Source organism: Eubalaena glacialis, chromosome 9, assembly GCF_028564815.1.
Source record: "Eubalaena glacialis isolate mEubGla1 chromosome 9, mEubGla1.1.hap2.+ XY, whole genome shotgun sequence".
Classification (NCBI taxonomy): Eukaryota; Metazoa; Chordata; class Mammalia; order Artiodactyla; family Balaenidae; genus Eubalaena; species Eubalaena glacialis.
In genome coordinates, this window is record NC_083724.1 from 119,499,110 (window position 1) to 119,522,214 (window position 23,105).

The 23,105-nt window shown below is 38.6% G+C and overlaps 1 protein-coding gene across 1 annotated transcript in view; it reads right to left on the reverse strand.

The window, feature by feature from the left end:
* The window catches only part of GALNTL6 (polypeptide N-acetylgalactosaminyltransferase like 6), a 1,192,984-nt gene that overhangs the window by 79,822 nt on the left and 1,090,057 nt on the right, over nt 1-23,105 (reverse strand). The window contains exon 8 of the mRNA XM_061199500.1: nt 1,420-1,527. Coding sequence (XP_061055483.1) covers nt 1,420-1,527 — 108 coding nt within the window. The remainder of the gene's footprint in view (nt 1-1,419; nt 1,528-23,105) is intronic.

Here is a 23,105-nt window from a genome sequence, read left to right on the forward strand (position 1 = left end):
TAACAACTTAATGGAGTATGTTATTGATGTCTGATTAATCTTTTGAGGAGGGAGGAATAATGTGACTACCTCCCTTCAAGCTGTATGTAATGTAACTTCATTGCTATTAACTCAAACTGCTGTAAGAGAGATTATGGTGTGCCTAAGAAAACGGACATCATTGACAAATAATCTCAGAAAGGGAATAAGGCAGAATCCTCCTTCCCCAAAAAGGACTCACTATAAATGAGAATTTTATTATACTTCATTAAAATGTTTACGTTTTAGTAAGACCTTAGACCTGCGGCATTTTCTTGTCTTAGTTTTTCCTGACTCGTTAATTCTTTCCACACGTCTTGGTGAGTGACACAGACCCTTGTTCTAGATGCTGGGAGAATAGTAGCAAATAATTCCGAGAAAAACTCTGCCTTTGTGGGATTGATACTCTCATGAATCCGGATGAACTAGTTTATATTTTTTTAAAAGCTTGTTGTGTGAGCTTACTGAACTTTATATAAAAGACTTGATTATATATTGCAGCCTTATTAGTAAAAGAACAAACGTGAATCATTTGGGATTAGATTCTTAGGGGAACATGGTGCAGAGGGTGGTGGTGAAACACCCTTTTTCTAGACCTGGGGTCTTAGCAGTAGCAGGTACAGATTGTGGTGCCTGAAATTGACCGAGCGACGAGAAAAGGGACACGGAAAACGGGAATTGTCAGGATTGTTTCCAGAAGGTATCATGACCACGTTCTCCCAAACATTGTAAAAGGCAGAAGAGAAAAGCATCCTTGCGTCTGGTCTAAGATAAAGGTTTTACTCAAAACAATATCTAAAAAAAAAAATCTTGGACTTGACCCGTTTTGGAATTTTGAGGATGGGGTAAAATTTTAGGCAGAGCTGGCCCTGGTTACGAATGAGAGGAAGGCAGAGTCTGGGAGACACCTCTCCCCATCCCGTTTACCCTGTTCTCCCTCTGCCTTATCGTGTTACACTCCCTGTGAGGGGTCCATTCTGAAGACCTGTTATTAAATTCCAACTTTGCTATTTGTCACTCGTGTACGTGAAAGAGCCACCTTGCTAAGCCTCAGTTTTTTCATCTACAAAATAAAGATAAGAATATTAAGCTCCGAAAGTATAGATGAAGACTAAATATAATACGCAAAGATAATAATATATAAATATAATGTATGTGCAAATGCTTCGATACAATTAATAACAAGACTTAGCATCATAACTAATACTTCCTTAAGGAATGGAAATAAAACTCTGAGAAACACAGGAACCTCTACATTAAAAGGCTGCCAAATGGAATGGCCAAGCTGTGGATTTGTATGTTGATCAGACAGTGCCTTAGATTAAACCACGTGTGAGGCTTCACATTTTGCACACGGAAAACCATTTCAAACCCCACTTATTATGATCCCTGGTTACTCACTCTTGCCAGACTGGTCCCAGATGGAACTTTATAAGGGACGTACTTCCTGTAGATATGACCAACTCTAGAACATGGAACGTCAAACATTTCTCCTCCGCACATCCAAACCTAAAGAGGGGAAATTAAAAGTATAATAAAAGAGAACAGTACCGTTCATACCAAAAAACCCAAATTATTAGTAAGATTCATACAAAATCTTAAAATCTCTTAAAGTCTCTAAGTCAATAATTTCTGTTTATTATCAATGGCTAACCAAGGGAAAAAAAAAAACACCACATTTAAAAAAACCTAGATTCATAGGAATATAGAACCAAAATATTAGTTCAGTAAATCTAATTTCCATAGATAACATGTTGACATATTTTTTATTCTAGTAGAATTTTAACACAACTATTGTAATAAACTGGCATTTAATGCTTAGACATCTTATTTATATAGATATTTGTTTTGACAATCTTGTGAAATCATTAGAAGAAATAACATTGGAATTTGTGTCAGTTAAAAAATTTAAAGTATAAAAATGGAATTTCTAAAATAGGTGAATGAATTAAGCCACATAGGTATATCCATAATTTATCTAGATTCTGAAACTTTCAGTAGAGCTCACCTTAAGAATCAGAGTTGCATTCTAATTTCTCCCCACTCCCAATCTTTTCTTAGGTACAGAAAATAATTGGTTAGTGATGTGGACTCAAGAGATGTTAAACTCAGGGTATCTGTTAAGATGCTGTACTTATATGTAGTAACAAAAATTAATTGGTTATATTTTACCATGACTACCCACTCAAACCATTAATCATGATTTTATACAACAGGCTGCTTACTGTAAATGGACTAATTATCAAAACATAAATGCAGGCTTCATATATGCTAGATTTTTAGCTATTTTCATTGCAAGAAAATGATTTAAAAAGAGAGTTAGATACTGTAATGGTTAGTTTTATGTGTCAAAGGCTGCACCAGAGTGTCCAGATAGTTGGTCAAACATTACTCTGGATGTTTCCATGAGGGTGTTTTTTGGATGAGATTAACATTTAAATTGGTGGATTTTGAGTAAAGCAGTTTCTCTCCATGATGTGGGTGGACTTATCCAATCAGTTAAAGGCCCTTGGAGAACAAAGACTGACCTGCCTTCAAGCAACAAGGAATTCTGCCAGCAGACTGCCTGCCTTCGAACTTGAAAGGCAACTCTTCCCTGCATCTTCAGCCTGCTGGGCTACCTTGCAGATTTTGGATTTACCAAGCCTCCTCAATCCCATGAGCCAATTCCCTTAAATAAATCTCTCTCCATATATGTACCCTGTTGGTTCTGTTTCTCTGGAGAACCCTGACTGATGCAGATACACAGCTTCTTTTAAAGTGAAATATTGGAAGAGAGAAAGAGAAATGTTTATGTCTTAACTTACATTTGCTTCCAACTTCTTTCACTAAGAGGAATGGCACCCTAAGTAAGACTGGTGAACAAACAGTGATGAATGGAATTCCAAGGGGATGGCAAATGGATTATGAAAACGATACTCAGTTGCTCTATCTCCTGAGACTTCAGGACTACTCATGGTATCAATTTCAACTTGGCTTTAGATCAAGTCATCAGAACTATGCATAGATCATGTAAAGCTGGGAGGGGCAGAGAACATTCTAAACTACAGTACCTACATCTGGAAAGATCCCGAGAGGCTGGAGCTATATAAGATTAAACATAAAAAGGGTAAATGGAAGGACCTGTCCCCAGACCTGCAAAAATCAACTCTTCCAGAGCAGGAGAAGGTAGAAAAAGACTGAGTAGCACAAAACACATCACCAGCAAAATATGGAGAGTTTAGGGATTAAAGGTCTTGATCTATCTACCTGAAGTCTTATGCTAATTTCTGAGAAAATGCTTTATATTCCCTTGTAAAGAGAATTACCAACATGGGGAAGGGATGCAAACTGTGTCTTAGAAAAAAAACAGTTGGAAGAATGGAGATTCGTAGTCTTGATAAGATAAAATTCAGAGAAGTGCTTTTCGAATATCTGAAGAACCTAACATTTGGTAGTGATGTTCGTAGAACCCCAAGGAGCTAGGACTAGGATTAATAGGATAGAGCTATAAAGAGACAGATTGCAACTCAGTGGAAGGAGGAAATTTGTAATAGGCAGCTCGGTTAAAGATGAAATGGGCTTCCTGTATTGCTAGGTGTGTTGAAATCCACAGTCGATGACGTTTTGTAGACAAGCATGTAACTCTGGTGGACAGTTGATCTAGCTGATATTTTAGGTAATTCTAATAATAAGAGTTAGCATTTATGAATGCTTACTGTGCTCTTTTTCATTTAATGCCCACAACTCAATGACAGACTTTACTATTTCCCCAGTTATATAGGTGGGAACATGGCAGCCTACAGGCTAACTTGCCCAAAGCTGCAGAATTGGCCACATCCAGAACAGAGATATGCGTCCTAGTGGTCTAACTCCAGTGCCCACCTACTAAGTCAATAGTTTATCTACAGAGTCAGCAAACTTTGTCGTAAAGGGCCAGATAGTAAATACTTTAGGCTTTGTGGGTTATATGGTCTTGCAACTATGAAACTTTGCTAAGAAGAGACATGACTGTATTTCAGTAAAACTTTGTTGACATAGACAGGCAGTGGGTCATAGTTCGCTGGTCCCTGTTCTATAAGATACACAATCCTTTCAAACACTGAAATTCAGGGATTCTAAGATAATACATATGGGAGGTTGCATTTTCCCAACTTAGACACCACAATATCTCCCATTGCACATGCCCCTCTACAATGTGACCTTGGTACCCCCCACTGAGATGTGGGACTATGTCCCCTGTCCTTGAATTTGGGTGTGCTTGTGAATTCTTAGACGTGTAGAGGACAGCAGAAGTGACTGAGGTCATGAAAGGCAACATAGCTTCTGCCTGTCCGCTGGGGCACTCGTTTTTGCAAATTTGAGCTGCCATGTAAGAAATCTGACATTGAGACCCCACTGTAGAAAGTTTGGGCCACATGAAAGGTCACGTGTAGGCACTTGGGTCGACAGCCTCAGCTGTTTTCACCAACACCCAACATCAACTGCTGGGCATGTAGATGAAGATTCCTCTAAATGATTTCAGCCCCTAGCTGTGACCCCAGATACCATGCAGCAGAAATGAGCTCTCTCCTTCGTACCTTTTCTGAATTTGGGACCCATAGAATCCATGAATTTGATACAGTGCTTGTTTTATGCTGTAGATTTTGGGGTGCTTTGTCAGGCAGTAATAACTGGACTGCATACTTCCAAATCCATGGTAGAGGTGAACTCTAACACGTGATGAAAATTTACAGGTCACCCACAGATTTTATCTCATCCTATTGTGGGAGATAACAGTTCAGGACATACCAATTTCCATGCTCACTTCTTCCTGGGCTCACTTCTTCTTTCCATGCTCACTTCTTCTTGGGCTCACTGCCAGGCTATAATCCCCAGCTCCTTGGTATTCAGAAGAGGCTGTATGCTTATTTCTTGCCAGTGGAATGTGGACAGAAGTGATGTGCATCACCTCTGGGCTCAAGTCAGTAAGCGGGGACTTCCTTTCTCCCCTTCATGAGTCTCTTTTCCCTCAGAGCCTGATGAATTGCAGAAGATCCAGAGGAGGCCTCTGAGCCCCTAGAAGGTGGTGGAGTCACTAGGCAGATGGGGCCTGAGTGTCTGGAAACCGGGGTGGAGCAGAGCACACAGCTTCCTTCTCTCCCAGGGCTGAAGTGTAGCAGCTGAATGACTGATGCTAAGTTACCAAGATTTGGAGATTATTACAGCAGTTGGTCCACTCTAAGAACCCTGTTTTGTTTGGTTCTATTTTCAGTCTCTTCTGACATTTTAAATCAAATACAGTGAATTTTTTAAGTACAATTTTAATTTTATCAAAAACTTTATGAAAAATTGAATCAAACAGCCTGAATATTTGTGAGATTATTTCCTTTTATTAATTGTGCATTTTATTTTATTTTTTTTTAATTTATAAATTTATTTATTTATTTATTTTTGTCTGCGTTGGGTCTTCATTGCTGTGCGCGGGGTTTCTCTAGTTGCGGCGCACGGGGGCTACTCTTGGTTGAGGTGCGCGGCCTTCTCATGGCGGTGGCTTCTCTTGTGGAGCACGGGCTCTAGGCGCACGGGCTTCAGTAGTTGTGGCTCGCGGGCTCAGTAGTTGTGGCACGCGGGCTCAGTAATTGTGTCTCACGGGCTTAGTTGCTCTGTGACATGTGGGATCTTCCCGGACCAGGGCTCGAACCTGTGACCCCTGCATTGGCAGGCGGATTCCCAACCACCGCGCCACCAGGGAAGTCCCAGTTGTGCATTTTAAAGAGAGACAATTTGAAAGTAATTAGACAATAGATGCAGGGGTGGGAAACCAGAGGGCAGAGAATGTTCAGGAGTCCTGTGTGTAATCAAATGTCAGAGGTAGGCAAGTGTCAAGGCAGAGAAGCCTTCCTACCATCTGCAGCTGGGAGAGAGTGATTGGTTGGCCCAGGTGTTTATTTTTCATGAAAAGGGGACCGCATTTCTCTCATCATTTGGTGAGGTGGCCAATCCCTCTTGCGGGACAAGAGGATGGTGACAAAGGACAGCCATAACAGAAAGTTAAATAAATCCTCGTTGCCTTCCTTTCCAAGGTAGGGCAAAAAAATAACCAAACAGACACACAAAAATGAAATTCTAATTCTCTTTGGAGGGTCACTGTAATACAGTTTTTAAAGATCTTTCTATGGGTGTGTAACAAATTACCACGAACTTGGTGGCTTCAAACATCACACATTTATTTATGATCTCCTGTTTCTGTGGGTCAGAGGTCATGTGGGCTCCGTGGGGTCCCCTGCCTGGCGTCTCACGAGGCTGAAATCCAGGTGGTGGCTGGACTGAGCGCTTATCTGGAGCCTCCGGGGAAGAACCTGCCTTCAGGCTCATTTAGTTCCTGACAGCTGTAGGACCAGGGCCCGTTTCCTTGCTGGGGATGCCCAGGGCTGCTCCCAGACCCATTCTCAGTTCCTTTTTCCAGGAACTCTCCATCTTAGCCATGGCTAACCGCTCTCACATAGAACCCTTCTCAGGCTTTAAATCTCCCTGACTTCTTGTGCTCCCTGCTGGGGAAAACTTCCTGCTTTAGAGGGGCTCCTATGTTGTAAAGCAACTATACTCCAATACAAATTAAAAAAAAAAAAAAAAAAAGCATGGTCTAGCTTGGCTGGGAAAAAAAAAAAGACCTTACTGAGTTGTGAGAATTAACTGAGCAAAATAGATTTAAAGGCAGTAGTATAGTTTCTGTAAGAGTATTCACTCAATAAATATTAATTTATTGAGTCTCAATCAATCAATCAATAAAGGGGCTCCTGTGATTAGTTTAGGCCCATCAGGGCCATCGTCCTAGCTTAGCGTGAACTGACTAGAAATTACATTTGCCATGACTTTTTTGCCCTGGAATATAACATAAGTATAGGAGGAAACCAGGGAAGAGCGGCAGCTTAGAATTCTGCCCACCGCCATCGCCAATGAAACAAATGTTATGCCTTCTATCAGTAACCTACTCTGAATTCTTAAAATTCTCCCTCTCAGAAATTTTTCTTTATAGCTAAGTCCAATTCAGAAAATGTCTATCCAGATTTTTTTTTAAATGCTAACATCAGTGTTAAAAAGGAATCCTAGAATTTATTTTTTTTCTCCATATTGCCACTGTGATCACTTAGAAACATGAATCTGAGTCTATCATGCTTCCATTTAAAATCCTTCGGTGGTTTTCTATTGCTGCCAGGGTAGCGTTACAACTCCTGCATAACGATTCCGAAGCCTTGCATTATCTCGTCTTTGCTTAATTGTCCCTCAATCACTCTCTCCTTTCTTGCCCTCCTCTTCCTCCCCCATCTGGTCTATTTTTGATTCTCTAGAAAGGACCAAGTTCCCCTCCTCAGGGCTTGCTGCTGTAAATTTTTCTCTCTAAAGAAATTCTCCCCTTTGTCTTTCCTACCCCTTGACTGTTTCCTATTTATTTTCCAGATTTCACCTAGATTTGTTAGGACTCCTGTTTTATACTCTCTTTCCATCCCGTACTTCTCTTTTCAGGTAATTCATGAATCAAGTCGACGAATAGGGTAGTGAGCACTTACTGTATGCCAGGCATCATTCACTGTTGGAGATTCAAAGTTCTGAACGCATGGAACTTTCTTTCAAGTAGAGACAGTGCTTATGACAACTGGAATCAAGTGACTTATTTGCATGTGTGTAATGATTTGCTTCATGTTTAGATAGTAAATACTTGTTGAATATGATCATCTCATTCAATTATGCTTATACTCCTACTTAGGTAGGGGCCCTAAGACCCTCCCCATTTAGTCCTGCTTCTTATGACCTCAGGGCCAACTTGCTTTCACCATAAACTTGATTGTCTCTACTTTCAGAGTTTTTTTTTTTTAACATCTTTATTGGAGTATAATTGCTTTACAATGGTGTGTTAGTTTCTGCTGTATAACAAAGTGAATCAGCTATACGTATACATATATCCCCATATCCCCTCCCTCTTGTGTCTCCCTCCCACCCTCCCTATCCCACCCCTCTAGGTGGACACAAAGCACCGAACTTATCTCCCTGTGCTATGCGGTTGCTTCCCACTAGCTATCGGTTTTACATTTGGTAGTGTATATATGTCCATGTCACTCTCTCACTTCATCCCAGCTTACCCTTTCCCCTTCCTGTGTCCTCAAGTCCATTCTCTATGTCTGCATCTTTATTCCTGTCCTGCCCCTAGGTTCTTCAGAACCATTTTTTTTTTTTTTAAGATTCCATATATATGTGTTAGCATATGGTATTTGTTTTTCTCTTTCTGACTTACTTCACTCTGTATGACAGACTCTATGTCCATCCACCTCACTACAAGTAACTCAATTTCATTTCTTTTTATGGCTGAGTAATATTCCATTGTATATATGTGCCACATCTTCTTTATCCATTCATCTGTCGATGGACCCTTAGGTTGCTTCCATGTCCTGGCTGTTGTAAATAGAGCTGCAATGAACATTATGGTACATGACTCTTTTTGAATTATGGTTTTCTCAGGGTTATATGCCCAGTAGTGGGATTGCTGGGTCATATGGTAGTTCTATTTTTAGTTTTTTAAGGAACCTCCAAACTGTTCTCCATAGTGGCTGTATCAATTTACATTCCCACCAACAGTGCAAGAGGGTTCCCTTTTCTCCACACCCTCTCCAGCATTTATTGTTTGTAGACTTTTTGATGATGGCCATTCTGACCAGTGAGGTGATACCTCACTGTAGTTTTGATTTGCATTTCTCTAATGATTAGTGATGTTGAGCATCCTTTCATGTGTTTGTTGGCAATCTGTATATCTTCTTTGGAGAAATGTCTATTTAGGTCTTCTCCCCATTTTTGGATTGGGTTGTTTGTTTTTTTGATATTGAGCTGCATGAGCTGCTTGTATATTTTGGAGATTAATCCTTTGTCAGTTGCTTCATTTGCAAATATTTTCTCCCATTCTGAGGGTTGTCTTGTTTATGGTTTCTTTTGCTGTGCAAAAGCTTTTATGTTTCATTAGGTCCCAATTTGTTTATTTTTGTTTTTATTTCCATTTTTCTAGGAGGTGGGTCATAACGGATCTTGCTGTGATTTATGTCGTAGAGTGTTCTGCCTCTATTTTCCTCTAAGAGTTTTATAGTGTCTGGACTTAGATTTAGGTCTTTAATCCATTTTGAGTTTATTTTTGTGTATGGTGTTAGGGAGTGTTCTAATTTCATTCTTGTACATGTAGCTGTCCAGTTTTTCCAGCGCCACTTATCGAAGAGGCTGTCTTTTCTCCGTTGTATATTCTTGCCTCCTTTATCAAAGATAAGTAGAGTTGTTTTGCTTTTTTATACCATGGATATCACCACATACTTCTTTTATTTTTTTCAATCTTCAATAGCAATGCCTGTTTCAGTAGAGGGATGCATATCCTGACACACTAGGGAGGTATGTTTGGGTAACAGAGTGGGTATATGGTTCTTTAGGAAAGCACAACTGTTGTGGCATTTCTCAAATCCTATATTTGTTCTGAAAGATGTGGTTTATATTTTTAAAAGACATTTCCTGGTAGCATGATGTGATGATATTCTTTAAAAATATTGTGGCATTTGTCATACTTAAGTATCTAATTCTTGGAGAAACGTTTTAGATTTAGAAATAACATGTCTTCTTTTGACAACATAAATATTTTAAAGCAGTGTTATTTTACCCATGAATGAGCACAGTGTGTTTTTTCCATCATGTAGTTCAAATTGAATGAATAATTGAATGCTTGCCTTATTTTTTAATCACTTTTCAATGTCAGCCACAAACTGGAGTTTCGGCACAGAGAATGTTAAATTGAATGGAATCATACAATTACACCAGTCATATGGAATATGAATTAGTTTCAATAAGAAATTGGTTGTCAGGAGGTTAATAAGGGAACATTATCAAGTATAACATGAAGCATAATATACTACATGGAAATGGTGACGTAAATTTAAGGGAAAAAATTGTATTAGTGCATTCAGTTCCAAAGCCTGCTCTCCTCCTAATCTCCCCTCCTCCTCTTCTGCCCCTCCCTCCCTCTGCTGTAGCAGTTCTGGCCTCTTTTCTGTTCCTCTGGCATGCCAGACACCCTTCCATCTTAGGGGGTTTGTGCCGGCGGGTCCCTCTGTCTGGAATTCTCTCCCCAAACTCCCCATGGCTAGCTCCTCATCTCTTTCAAGTCTTAGCTCCAAATCCTCTGGCCCCAAACACCCTCTCACCGCACACTGTCAGCCCTCCTCACCCCACTCTGTTTCTGTTCTACGGCACTTAGCACCTTCTCACTCACTTATTCATTATGCTACTTTCTTTATTTTTTTAAACTTTTAATTTTATTGATATATTGGAGTGTAGTTGATTAACAATATTGTGTTAATTTCAGTTGTATGACAAGTGATTCATTATGTTTCTTATTTATCGGCCTCTCTCCCTAACAATGGCAAGTGTCTTTGTGTGTTTTATTGAGAGATGTATCTTAAGCACCTAGGACAGTGCCTGACACACAGTTGGTGCCTTGTAAGTATTTGTTGAATAAATGAATGAACTACTGGTTTATTGATATAAAGTAAGGTTAATTCCAAACAATTCAGTTATTTAATGATAATCGTCCATTTAGCTGCCAATAAAAGCTATGCTCTCTAGTATATTCAAATACAAGCTTATTTTCATTTGTAACTGGGTTAGTATAAAGAAGTGATTGATGATAAAAGTACAGAGCATATATAAATAAGAAATTAAATTTCTGGGGCTGGAAAATAACTTTCTAAGTGTATGGTATGACTTGGATGGGTTATGTTTGAAAAACTTCTTAAGACTAGACAATCAACCACTTTGTACCGTCTATCTAGAAATTAAAATATTAGTTGTTAACCTAAAAAGCTTTAGTGTGTAGATATTGCAAAGGGCCGTGTCTGTCATTAAACTACTTTTCCAGGCTGGATGTAATAAAAACTGCACTTTTTGAACTGACTTGATCTAAAAAAGGTAACAATGGAAAGGCACATGCACACCATTGCTTTGCTTTATTCTTAGAAACCTGGGTTTTGAGGTTATTCTTTGAGATTAGGAGAAAAAAAGAACAGCTTATTTTGACCTTGCCCGACTCTCCTTTTCTATTTGTTGATCGGAACATAATAAAAGCAGAAATCAACTATACTCCAATAAAATTTAAAAAAAAACCTCTCTGAACAGCCAGGGTTTGAGTGTCTGGGGGTGTCAAGCACATCAGTCAAAAGCTACTCAGATGAAGACCATTACGTCGGAAACTTCGGAGAAGCAAACGGTTTTCTAAGCTTCAGTTGATAAGTGTTGAAATTTGAGGGGAAACATTCAAAATGAAGAAATGTCATCAGAATAAAAAATGTGAGCACTCTTAAAGGTTCATAATGGCTTTTACGTGATATTTTTTATTTTGAAAAGTTGACATGCTTTCATGATTCAGGACAGAGCAAAGAACATTTGGCAGTAGGTCTTGAACTGGGCAGGTTGCTACCTTTTCCTGAGTCTCACTTTCATCTTTGGTAAAGTTGGGCTAACGTGTCTGCTTCAGGAGATGGTTGTAAGGACTCAATTGAATAATCACATGGCACCCTTGGCACATAATAGGTGCTCGAGAATAGTGGTCATGTGTTAATATTACCCTAGGGGACCAGCTTTATTCTTCTGGTATGTGTGGGCTACAGGGGATCTTGTCATGTATCCACATGTTGACCTGTGTGAGGTGGGGGGTCAGGCTTATGGCGACATGCAAGTCTGAATGTGTGGCGACGAGGTAGGGATTGTATTCTCAACTGTCCTCTCACAGTTTGAAGAGAGGGAGGGAGTTGTAGGGTCAGCTTACAGGGTCCTGGTGTGTTGTAGGTTGCTGACCTTGATGTAAAGTGTAAAAATCAAATCCTTATACCTCTAAAGTTGATGCGTGCATATACCCCCATGCTCTGTATAGTACTGTCATTGGGATTTGGGTGACAGGCTTGAGAATTGTATGGAGAGCTTTTTAGGTAACTTTCTAAACATATATCTCTTGAGCTTTTGCGGGGGTGTCAACTGACTTGCATTAGAGTCATTAGATTGTATTTCATTTTTCTTGTTAGGGAAAATGGCAACCAGAAAAATACAAAAATTCCTAAAAATTTCAATGTTAGAAAAAGATTTCAATAGGAAGTTAAATTGACCTGAACACAGGTACTGAATGCTGTGTAAATTGTTATATCCCGCTCTCTTTACAGCTATCTATAAAAGCTAAAATAAAATTAAATAGGGAATTAGGAAAATGCCATCAGACATAAAGGAATTAACAACTGGAAGGAATTTAGACTTGCCAGGCTTCTATCCAATGGACATAAAATTTAACTTGAAAATGCTCTGTTTCACCTGAGGTACCTTTCGTTGGATAATTGAAATGAATCTCAGACTGGCTTGTGAGACATTTAGCAGCTGTTTCTGTTTATCTTTGAGTTTCTGAATGAGTTTAGAGTCATTTTAATATTTTCTTTGGAAGATCAATTCTGGGCATGCTGAATTAGAATGGTTATTTTTATATCACCTAGGCTAAGTATTGTAGGAGAAGAAACCCCATAGGAACAACTCCAGATATTTTCTTGTGTATGTGAAGGTATACGGTGTGCCATAAAAAGGATTCTGTCACATTTTAGACACAAAATGCAACTACACTTCGAGGTATTTGCAGGCTCAGAAGTAAGGAGAGGTTTGTTTTTTTTTTAATATAGCTGTCTCATAAAAGCAATGAGAAGGTATATAAAATATTTTAGAATCATCCTTGGCATAAAAAGATTTCTCATGAGTACATTTGATTAGACTGAATTTATTTCTACCAAAACCATTTGTACAAAGCATCGTCACTAGAGTTTATATAGAGGTGGCTTAAGCGGGAAAGAGTACTCTTCCAAAATGAGATTGAGTTGTACCCTTCTAAGGAGACAAGGAAACTATTTCAGGAGTATAAATTAAACACCCTAGGAGGTTTTTGTATTTTCAGACAGCTGCGGAGAAAGTGGAAAATGCTTATTAATTAGAACTGTCGGTTCTCTGCCAGTGTGCTGGAGGCTTGTCTTGGGAACCAAGAGTATGGAAATTAACAATGGTGAGGGCGGGGGACCGAGGGACCGGCTTGGGGTCAGGGCCCTGGGGAACAACCCCCTTTCTTTGGGACACTAGTGTGTCATTATTTTGTAGTTTCTCCTGCCAGTCTGTGGGTCCTGTAACACATGGAACATTTGCTCTGGTGATGGCTGGAATGGAGACACTCAAGGTTGGAGAAGTAGGAGGATGAGAACCAGTAAACACTGTAGCCCTTTCCCCACCTTCTAGTTTGGGTACAGATGCAAATATTTTAAAAACATGATGCCACATCTAACCATCTCTTCTCTGAGGCTCCTACTTTGTAATACTGGCTGGCTGGACTGCTTTTAGCACTTAGCAACATCTGAAATGATCTTGTTTATTTATTCACTTATTTATTTATGATCTGTCTCCCCCTCAGACTAAATTCCACAAGGTAGAGAACTTGTCATTTCTGTTGACAATTATATTCTCAGTGTCTGGCAGACAGTAGGCTCTCAATAAATATCTCCTGGATATGTGAATACATCTGTGACAATTGTCTGCGTATGAAATTAATATTGTCATTTTATCTTATAAGTGCTTACATTTGTACTATGTGACATGTTATAGATGTAAATTATTAAATATGTATAACAAAATTTATCTTCTCTCCATGTTTATTTTTGCATATATATTTGTACCTTGCCTTTTTTTTTGTCACTTAATAATGATAGGTTTGAATATTATCCCATATTAGTAAAAATACACCTGTTGCATTCTTTTTAAAGGCCATACTGTAGTTCATAGTGATTAATTTAATTAGTCCCCTAGGATGGATATTAATGTTTTTTCATTTTTCATCAATAAAAACAATATTGAGATAAATATCCGTGTACCTGTGTCATTTCACACGTGGGATTCATCTTTACTTTTTTTCTCTAGATAAGTAGTTGTTCCACACTATTTACTGAGGAATCCACTCTCTTCCTCTTGATTTGAAATGTTTATCTTATGCTAAATTGCCATATTATCTGGGTCTATTTAAATTCTGTGCCATAGATATCTCTGTCTAATTTCTGTATTTGATTACCTAAGTTAGCCCCCTATCATTTTTTCCCCAGAAATTTTCTTGTTATTCTATTTGTTTTCCCTTATGAACTAGAAGCAGTTTATCTAGCTGTCCCCGTTTAACCTCCCCCATCGAAAAAAATTCATGTTATCATTTTTACTGGGATGGCATTAAATACAGGAGTATGCTTAGGGAGAACTATCTTCATTATGAATTTTCATTTATTGATTTATTTTGTGTGTCCCTCAGTAGCATTGTAACATTTCTTCATGGAGGTCTAGGACATTTAAGTTTATTCCAAGTTGGTTTTTCCTTACTGTTGTAAATGGTGTCTTCCTTTGGGTGGTTGTTTTCATACATAAAGGCTGTTGTTTTCTGTATATTTACACACACACACACACACACATTTTACCCAAGCAACTTACTGAATTTCTTATTTATAGTAGTTTTTCAGTTGGTTCAACTTGAATTGTTCAGGTAGATATATAGTAATATTATTTGCAATTAATGAAAAATTTCTGTCCTCCTTTCCAATTTTTATATCTGTTATATTATCTTGTCTAATTGAATTGCCTATTATCATCAGGATAATCCTAAATGACATTAAATAAATTAATGGGAAAACTCCTAGAGCTGCACTTATTTTGGTGGATTAGCCTTTGAATAGTTATTCTGTTGTGTAATCTTTAATTATTATTTTTAATGCTAGTATTTACAAGTAAAATATGTCTGTACTTTTCTATTTATTTGTGCTATCTTGGTCAGATTTTGTTATCAATATTATGCCAGTTATCTAATCAACTTGAAATATTTCTTTCTTTTCTGTTATTAGAGAACAGTTTTTGATAAACATTGTAGCAAGTGTTCCTTAAAGGTTTGGAAGAAACTAATGAGGTTTGGTGCTTTATTTTTTGGAGGGGATAGCTTCTCTATTTCTTCTATGGTCATTGGGCAGCATGATGGGCAGAATTCTGAGATGGCCCCCCAAATTCCCACCCCGTGGTACACAAGTCCTTGTATTATCTCTGCCTTTTGAGTGTAGGGAGGTGTGTGATTGTGATGGATTTCACGCCTGTGATTTAGGTGAAGGTGACCTTATGACAAAGGTGAAGGGGTTTTGCAGATATAATTATGGTCCCAATTTAGTTGACTTTGAATTGATAAAAAGGGAGGTTATCCTGGGAGGGTCTGACCTAACCAGAGTCCAAAAAGGGGACTCTGCCCTTCCTGAAGACAGAGGTGTAGGGATGTGAAGTATGAGGAGATTCTTGCCTTGGAGGAGAAAGCTGCCTTGTTGCCAGAGGGCCGGGGAGGGGACCACAGGGCAAGGGCCCGAGCTGGGCTTCCGGTTACTGAAAGTCATGTCCAGACAACAGCCAGCAAGACAGTAGGGGCTCGATCCCCGAACCGCAGAGAGGTGGGTTCTGCCTACAACCTGAGGGGGCTTGGAATCAGACCCTTCCCTGGCTGAGCCTCCAGGTAAGGATGGAGCTGGCCGAAAATTTGATTTCAGCCTTGTGAGATCTTAGCAGAGGCCCTGCAGAAAGATGCTGGATTGCAATCCAGAGGCTGTGGGAGAATTCTGGGTTGTTTCAAGCCACTAAGTTTGTGGTAATTTGTTATGTAGTGATAGAAAACGAATATAGTTGGTTCAGATTTTTTCCTTTTGGAGGTCAGTTTTGTCATTTATATTTTGTTAAAAAGCATCCATTTTCCCTATAATCTTAACTGTATTTGCATAGAATTGAGCAATCTCTTATGATCGTTTAAATTTTGAAAATTCCTGTTTTTTCCCCATTTTTATACATTTTATTTTATTTTATTGAAGTATAGTCAATTTACAATGTTGTGTTAGTTTTAGGTTTATAGCACAGTGATTGTTATACGTATATGTATATCTATTCTTTTTCAGATTCTTTTCCCTTATAGGTTATTACAAAATATTGAATGTAGTTCCCTGTGCTATACAGTAGGTCCTTGTTTTTTAATCTATTTTATATATAGTAGTGTGTATCTGTTAATCCCAAACTCCTAATTTATCTCTCCCCCACTTTCACCTTTGGTAACCATACATTTGTTTTCTATGTCTGTGGTTCTATTTCTGTTTTGTAAATAAGTTCATTTGTATTTTTTTTTTTTTTAGATTCCACATACAAGTGATAACATGATATTTGCCTTTCACTGTCTGACTTACTTCACTTAGTATGATAATCTCTAGGTCCATTCAAGTTGCTACAAAAGACATTATTTCATTCTTTTTTATGGCTGAGTAGTATTCCATTGTGTGTGTGTGTGTGTGTGTGTGTGTGTGTGTGTGTGTATATACATATATATAAACACCACATCTTCTTTATCCATTCATCTGTTGATGGACATTTAGGTTGCTTTGAGTTTGTGTATTCTTCTTCTAATAAATGTCAATTAACCATTTTCTAATTAATTTATCTGTCTCCATACCTAGGGAAACTTTAAATTTAGCTAATTTAGTGGGGTTCTTTTGATTTTCTAAGCTATATCTCTTATTAATGATTTATCTTTGGCTCTAAAGAACTAGCTCTTGCACTACTAGTTTTAGGTTTTCTAAATCATTAAGTTTTCAAATGCTTATTAATATTTCCTTAGCTTTATTTTATTTTTTATTTGCGAACTGGATGTAGATGTTTAGTTTATTTTTATTCTTTTTTATGTTGATGTAAGAATTTAAGAGTCTGCCTTTTCTTCTGAACACTGCTTCAGCTGTATCTCTTAGGTTTTGAAATATGTTATTTCAATTTAACTTTGTCCCTTGGGAATAGTCCTATGAGCTCCTTTATCTTCCATGTCATTCCACTCTACTACTTTTTAACTTTGCTCATTTTAATTTCATTTTGTTCCTTTTTCTCAGTCTTATCCTTTGTGTCCCTATATATTTTCAGAATATTCCTTCTCTTTTGTGTTGCTTTCAATGTGACCTTCATTTTGGTTTTCTTCTTCTTTTTCATGATATCCTGACTGCTGCTGTTTATTTTCTATCTCCTTCTGTTGTCTTTTAACATTTTTCCTAATCTCAGAAAGTTCAGCATTTCATACTGTTTTACAGAGTCAATGACTTCATTAACCTTTTAAAAGAATTTATAAAAAGGTATAGCAGCATGATTTTGGTGACCATTCCTGATCCTTTCTTCCTTTTTTCCTGTAATATTTTAATGTGCTATTTCCTTTTAAAAGTTATTATTATTTATCTTTGAGTAGGGGGCATTCTTCTTACCAAGTACAGTAGTAGGCATTCACTTTATGACACACAATTTAGTGCATGAGTGAATTCTTTTAGCCTTTATTTGTCTGCGTCCAACAGGAATTGGCTGCTGTAGGGCTGCTTGTGATCTTGAGTATCTTTCCTCCATCCTGCCGCATTAACAGCCTGCTTCCTGAAAATGTGGCTGGTCTGTATAAACCTCCTCAGACCTGTCCCCAGCCTTCCATGGATGCTTCTCTTTGGTGCCAGACTCGATCCAGAGAAGCTCTGGCCACCAGCAATCACACCTGTTGCTACTGTTTCAAAAAAGTGATTGTTGATTTTTCTCCCTTAGGAGGTGCCAATTACTTTGGGGAAGTAAGATCTGCTGACTTCAAATGAGATTGGTAGCTGGGGTCATTCCGTCTTCCCGTGCCTCTGTTTTACCACCACTGAATTGATCTTACTGCATATGATAACGTTCCTTATACACTGTGGTTGGGGGTAAGATATCTGAGAATTTTGTCAAGGGTAAAGTTAGGCTTTTTTTTTGTTTCTGCTTCATATTCTCCTTTTCTGTTTTGAGTGATCTCTAAGAACAGACCTTTCTTTTCCAGTTTAAAAGTGTAAATTATAATTGTATAACATTCAATTGTTGAACTATAAATACACTCGAAATTTTTTTGATGGCTTCCTACTATGTAGGGAAACTTTAAATTTAGCTAATTTAGTGGGGTTCTTTTGATTTTCTAAGTACAAATAAATAAAATCCATGTTTGTTCTTGAGAAGCTCTGTAATGAGGTTAAGCTCTAGACTATACAGTTGCCTGAACTATAACAGTTGTAAACTGATGGCTGTTATCTTGTTTGATCTAATAAAGAGCTGAGTCTTCTATACTCAACAATTAGTCCCTATCATGTATATGCAATCCTTATTGAATAACCATTGCATTTTGAAGACAGTAAAAAATTAAATTTTACATTAAATAATAACGAGTTGTCAGCCCTCGCATTTAATAAAAATTCCCACTGGGAAGAGCCTGCATTTCTTTTTAAAAGTGGTTTCAGAGCATGACAGTAGCCACTTTTGCATCAGGGCATAAAGTCTTCTACTTTTTCCAGCTAAGAGAAATTAGCCTAATGGTTTTGAGAGCGAACCCCAATTCTGCTCCTTGCTTTGGTATTAACTAGGTAATGGCCTGCCTTTGCAATTATGAAATAGAAATTATATTTTTACCTTGCATTAGTGTTGAATGGAATAAAAAATTAAATTCCGTGACCTTTAGATGCTAAGTCATTACTTTTCCTTGTTAAAGGACCAAATAATAGTTATTACCACCATAGGAAGACTAGAATGGCCAGGGCTTTGGGACACAGGGAGCTCCATGTAAAGATTTTAAAAGTCACAAAGGGGTACAAAATAAACGGATGCTGTCTAGTAAAATCTCAGGTATGTTTTAGTCTCTTTGAGCTGAAATGTTTATTTGTATGTGGCAGGATTAAAACTTAAGTATTCCCTTTGTTATGTTCACTGTGTTTTCCATCTTCTATTTTTCCTTGGGGAGCATTTTCTCCCCTACCACCAGCCACGTAGACGCCAAGATTCAAGGAAACCCCAGAGGCTTCTTTTAGGACTGATTTTTTTTTCAGTTTAGAGAGACTACACAAGATTGGGCTTGAGGGAAGGGAACAGAGGTGACCGTTAGCAAACAGGAGTGGGAACTGGTCCGTAGGACCGGCGCACAGAGTGGAAGAGACAAGAGAAAGGGCACCAAGGCTGCCCCCCTGCCCTGACTCATCACTGTAAGACACTGGCCACTCAGCAACCTGGGTACCTGTAAGTCTCCTGGACACAGAGGGCAGGGCACTGGGGCACCTGGGCAGGGATGAGGACCAGAGGAGAGAGCCTCGCCCCAGACCTGAGCCCGATAAGCCGGGTGATTTTGCCTCTGTGCAAAGGCAGCAATGCAGCTGCCTCTGCTACGTGAGCTTTTCCTGTCACTTATGAGACTGAGAGTTTTCGACAGCAAGGTCTGAATCTCTGTTCAGTTTACTGTGTGAAACGTTCCTCTCTGTTCTCTCTGTAAACATATTGAATGGCATTCATATTATGGTGGACCTATGCCGAATACAGGCTACATCGAATACACCTGGAACTTCCGGCTCACAATTGTTAAGTTACGTGTGTATCTCAGTGGCAGTGCATTTCTTCCCAAAGGGGATTGTGCTAGTTTTTAAAAATTGTAATTATGTAATTTAATGAAATATCACTTGAATTGGTGAAATACTGTTATGAAAAGAATTGTTGTTCGTGTCAAAACTAATTTGAGGACTTTGAAAGACGGAGTTGTTTAAAAATTGCTGTCAAATTAGATGTGAGCAAAGTTAATACTAAAGGATTGGGTTAAACCATAAAAAAATCGGAAGGATTCTATGACTGCATGAAGATAGCTTCCAAGTGTCTTTAGATTCTCATTCCAATGTAAAGGAGCCCAAGCTGGGACTCACGATGGATACAATGTGGATATGGTCCATGCATCTCTAGTTTATCCCAATCCGAGGACCCAAATGCAGACGGCACAGCTTTGGCCTCTCTTGCATTAGAAGATTCGTGAATAAATGTCCATTTGTATGTTTTACTTTAGAGGAGATTCTTAACGTAGGTTTTTTTGTGCTTTTCTGCTTTAATTGATGTTTATGTTTAATGGGTGAAATATTCACCTCAATTGTACTTGATCCGAAGAAGGCTTCTATTGGGCTTCCTTTGCATTTTCTGTGGAGTCTAGCTTGCACAGTACACGGACTCTTGGTGAAGGTTCCTGATTAATATTTTAGAGGGAATGACTAAAATCTTGAGGAAAAATTTCATCAAAGTCTGGTTAGTTAAAATCTCTGCAATAAATAGGGACAGTGATGGATGTTTGTGTTTCCATCTTTTCTGGGAAGGAAAGGAAAACACTACTTAAGTTGGTTTTGCAGTGTAGCTGGAGATGGTTAGCTGGGGCAGATGGTTGAGAGAAAGTTCCCTGGTTTATGATTCATATGCTAATCTGATTTGTGATTTGTGGGGTCCTTAGGAGCCACTGTGAACTTTTAGGAGGGGAAAATAAAGCGACTCAGGGAATAAATGAATAAAAAAATGGAGATCAGTTGAAAGAGGAGAGGGAGGGAGGCTGGTGAAGAGCCTCCTGAATATATTCCTGTGAATATGGAAATAAAATATGTTCCAAACAATACCGAGAAATTGGGATGAATTACTTCTCCAGGCGGCTACTGGAGAGAATCTTTCTCACATTTATCTTGGAACCTCAAGAGCTTAGCCCAGAGTTGGCACATTGTAATCGATAAATAAATGCCGGTTGAATGAGTTAGTGACTGGTAAGGGCTGAAAGATTGTGAGAGGTACGTTAAAATTTCCTTACATGTCTGGACCTTAAGCTTAACACACGGGAAGGATGAGAGCACATAACATAGGTAGTTGCATGGGGTGTTTCAATCCATTACGAGTGATTTCAGATAGGCCGTGGGGCTTCCAGATTTATTAGACTCGCTCTAGGACATATGCTGCTCAGATTCATGTCACCTGGAGCGCTGAAGGTTTCTGCACAGCTGAGGCTGGAGGTCACAGCTCTTCCCAGACAAAAGATGGCCCAAGAAATATTGGACCAAGGTGGGACCGTGTTGTTATGCTCCTGGGCGTGGAAAAGGACAAACCAAATTTAATGCTCTTCTATGTAGATTTAAGTTTTATGTCTCATGCCAGAGGACTTTGTGGAATAGAGTCCCTGGGCTTCATTCTAAATCATGTGGGTGACTAATTAGTGTTTATTGCTCACTTTTATTTTCTGGGAAGAGTTTTCTTCTGAAAATGCTAACACTTGGAATTTGATCTTTGGGGAATGGGTATAAAAATGCACTCTGGACAATCAGAGACCCATAACGGTGTTAACACCATTTCAGTAACTTAAGTGGCACACACCATTTAAAGGAGGGTTGTCTCTTTCATGCAACACTCTGTAGTCTGTCTTGGTTTCCTCTTTGTTTCCAGATGCCGCTCCAAATTGAGTACCTGGAACACTGCCTGGTGTAAATTAGATGCTCAGTAAAACTTGTTGAGTGACTGACTAAATGGTGCTTTCTCCTTCCTGGCAGCTGGCTAACCTAGCAACGTTTGAGAGGCAGCTGGATAACTCTGGGCCACGTGAGAATTCAGATTCATATTAAAAGAGTTTGAAGACTGGGCGCGGTGCAGAGAGATCATTTCTCTAGAGAGCCCTTTTCCTTGAGGGACTCCTGAAAATTACGCTGTGTTGGTTTCTATGTGATGGCATGAAATCCACTCACCTAGTCAGATGTTAGAAAAAGGAAGGAAAGATATTTACAGAGACAGGGAATTGAGGAGCCCTCTTAGCCAAACCCCGTCTGACCAAAAACTCAGCCCTTAATATAAAGCAGAGTTTTCTGGAAATATTTTCACTCAGCCATGGAGTCTTGTCATAAACATCAGTGAAATGATTCTTTGGTTGAAATGCAAACAGCAAGCAAAGATGCTAGATAACAACCACAGACAGAAATCTTTTGAATTAGAGCTTCTAAGTTTCAGACTTGAAACAACTTCTATATTATGGTGTGAAATAGACTCGTAAATTCTCAGTTATCTGTACATACTCCCAAGCCTGAAGGGCTGACCAGTGTATATCTGACAGTGCTTTACAATGTAAAATTAATCGCAATTTATGGACTGTGTCCCAAAATGCAGATGTTCCATTTTTCTTGACTTTTTAATACCATTGAACACAGCTATTTGTGGACAATTCTTTCAATTTCTCTTGCATGGGGAAAATTCTTCATCTTCCATGCAAATTCTACCAAATCGTGCTTGAGGGTGTCCCCCTCATGTTACAAATCCTAATAGGGAGGGACAGGAACCCCAAGGTCAGCACACAATTATGGGAAGAACGGAGAGATGTGTCTGAAATGGGACCCTGTAAGATATAGCTGTTGCCAAAGGATCTGTCATTTCAATCAAACAACCTGGGGCAATTTAGTCCTGAACCTCTAGCTCTGTTGCCATGGTTTCTAGACAAAGACGACAGGGCTGCATTCCAATTATATCCTTCAGAATGACAGATAACTGAGAAAGAGAAAATGGGGTAATAAAATCTCAGGTCACCCCGAAGAGAAGCGATAGATACAAGTGACAGAGAAATGAGAGGTTCAAGCTTATATTTGTCTTAAAAAATACCTTTGTGATTTAGAATGCAAATGTCCATTCTGCAAACGCTCCAGACTTCCCACAGTACCTTTATCCACACCCAGTTTATTATTCTAAGCCAGGTATCTCCTGCTTACCACAGATTTTCTTTTTCTGTTTTTTCTTATTAAACAATTTTTAAGAAAAATTGAAGTATAGTTGATTTACAGTGTTTTAGGTGATTCAGTTATATATATATATATTTTCAGATTCTTTTCTAATATAGGTTATTACAAGAAGTTGAATATAGTTCCCTGTGCTATACAGTAGGTCCTTGTTGTTTATCTATTTTATATATAGTAGTGTGTGTATGTTAATCCCAAATTCCGAATTTATCCCCCCCCTTACCTGTTTGGTAGTTTGTTTTCTATGTCTGTGAGTCTATTTCTGTTTCATAAATAAGTTCATTTGTGTCATATTTTAGATTCCACATATAAGTGATGTCCTATGATATTTGCCTTTCTCTTTCTGACTGACTTCACTTAGTATGATGATCTGTACGTCCATCCATGTTGCTGCAA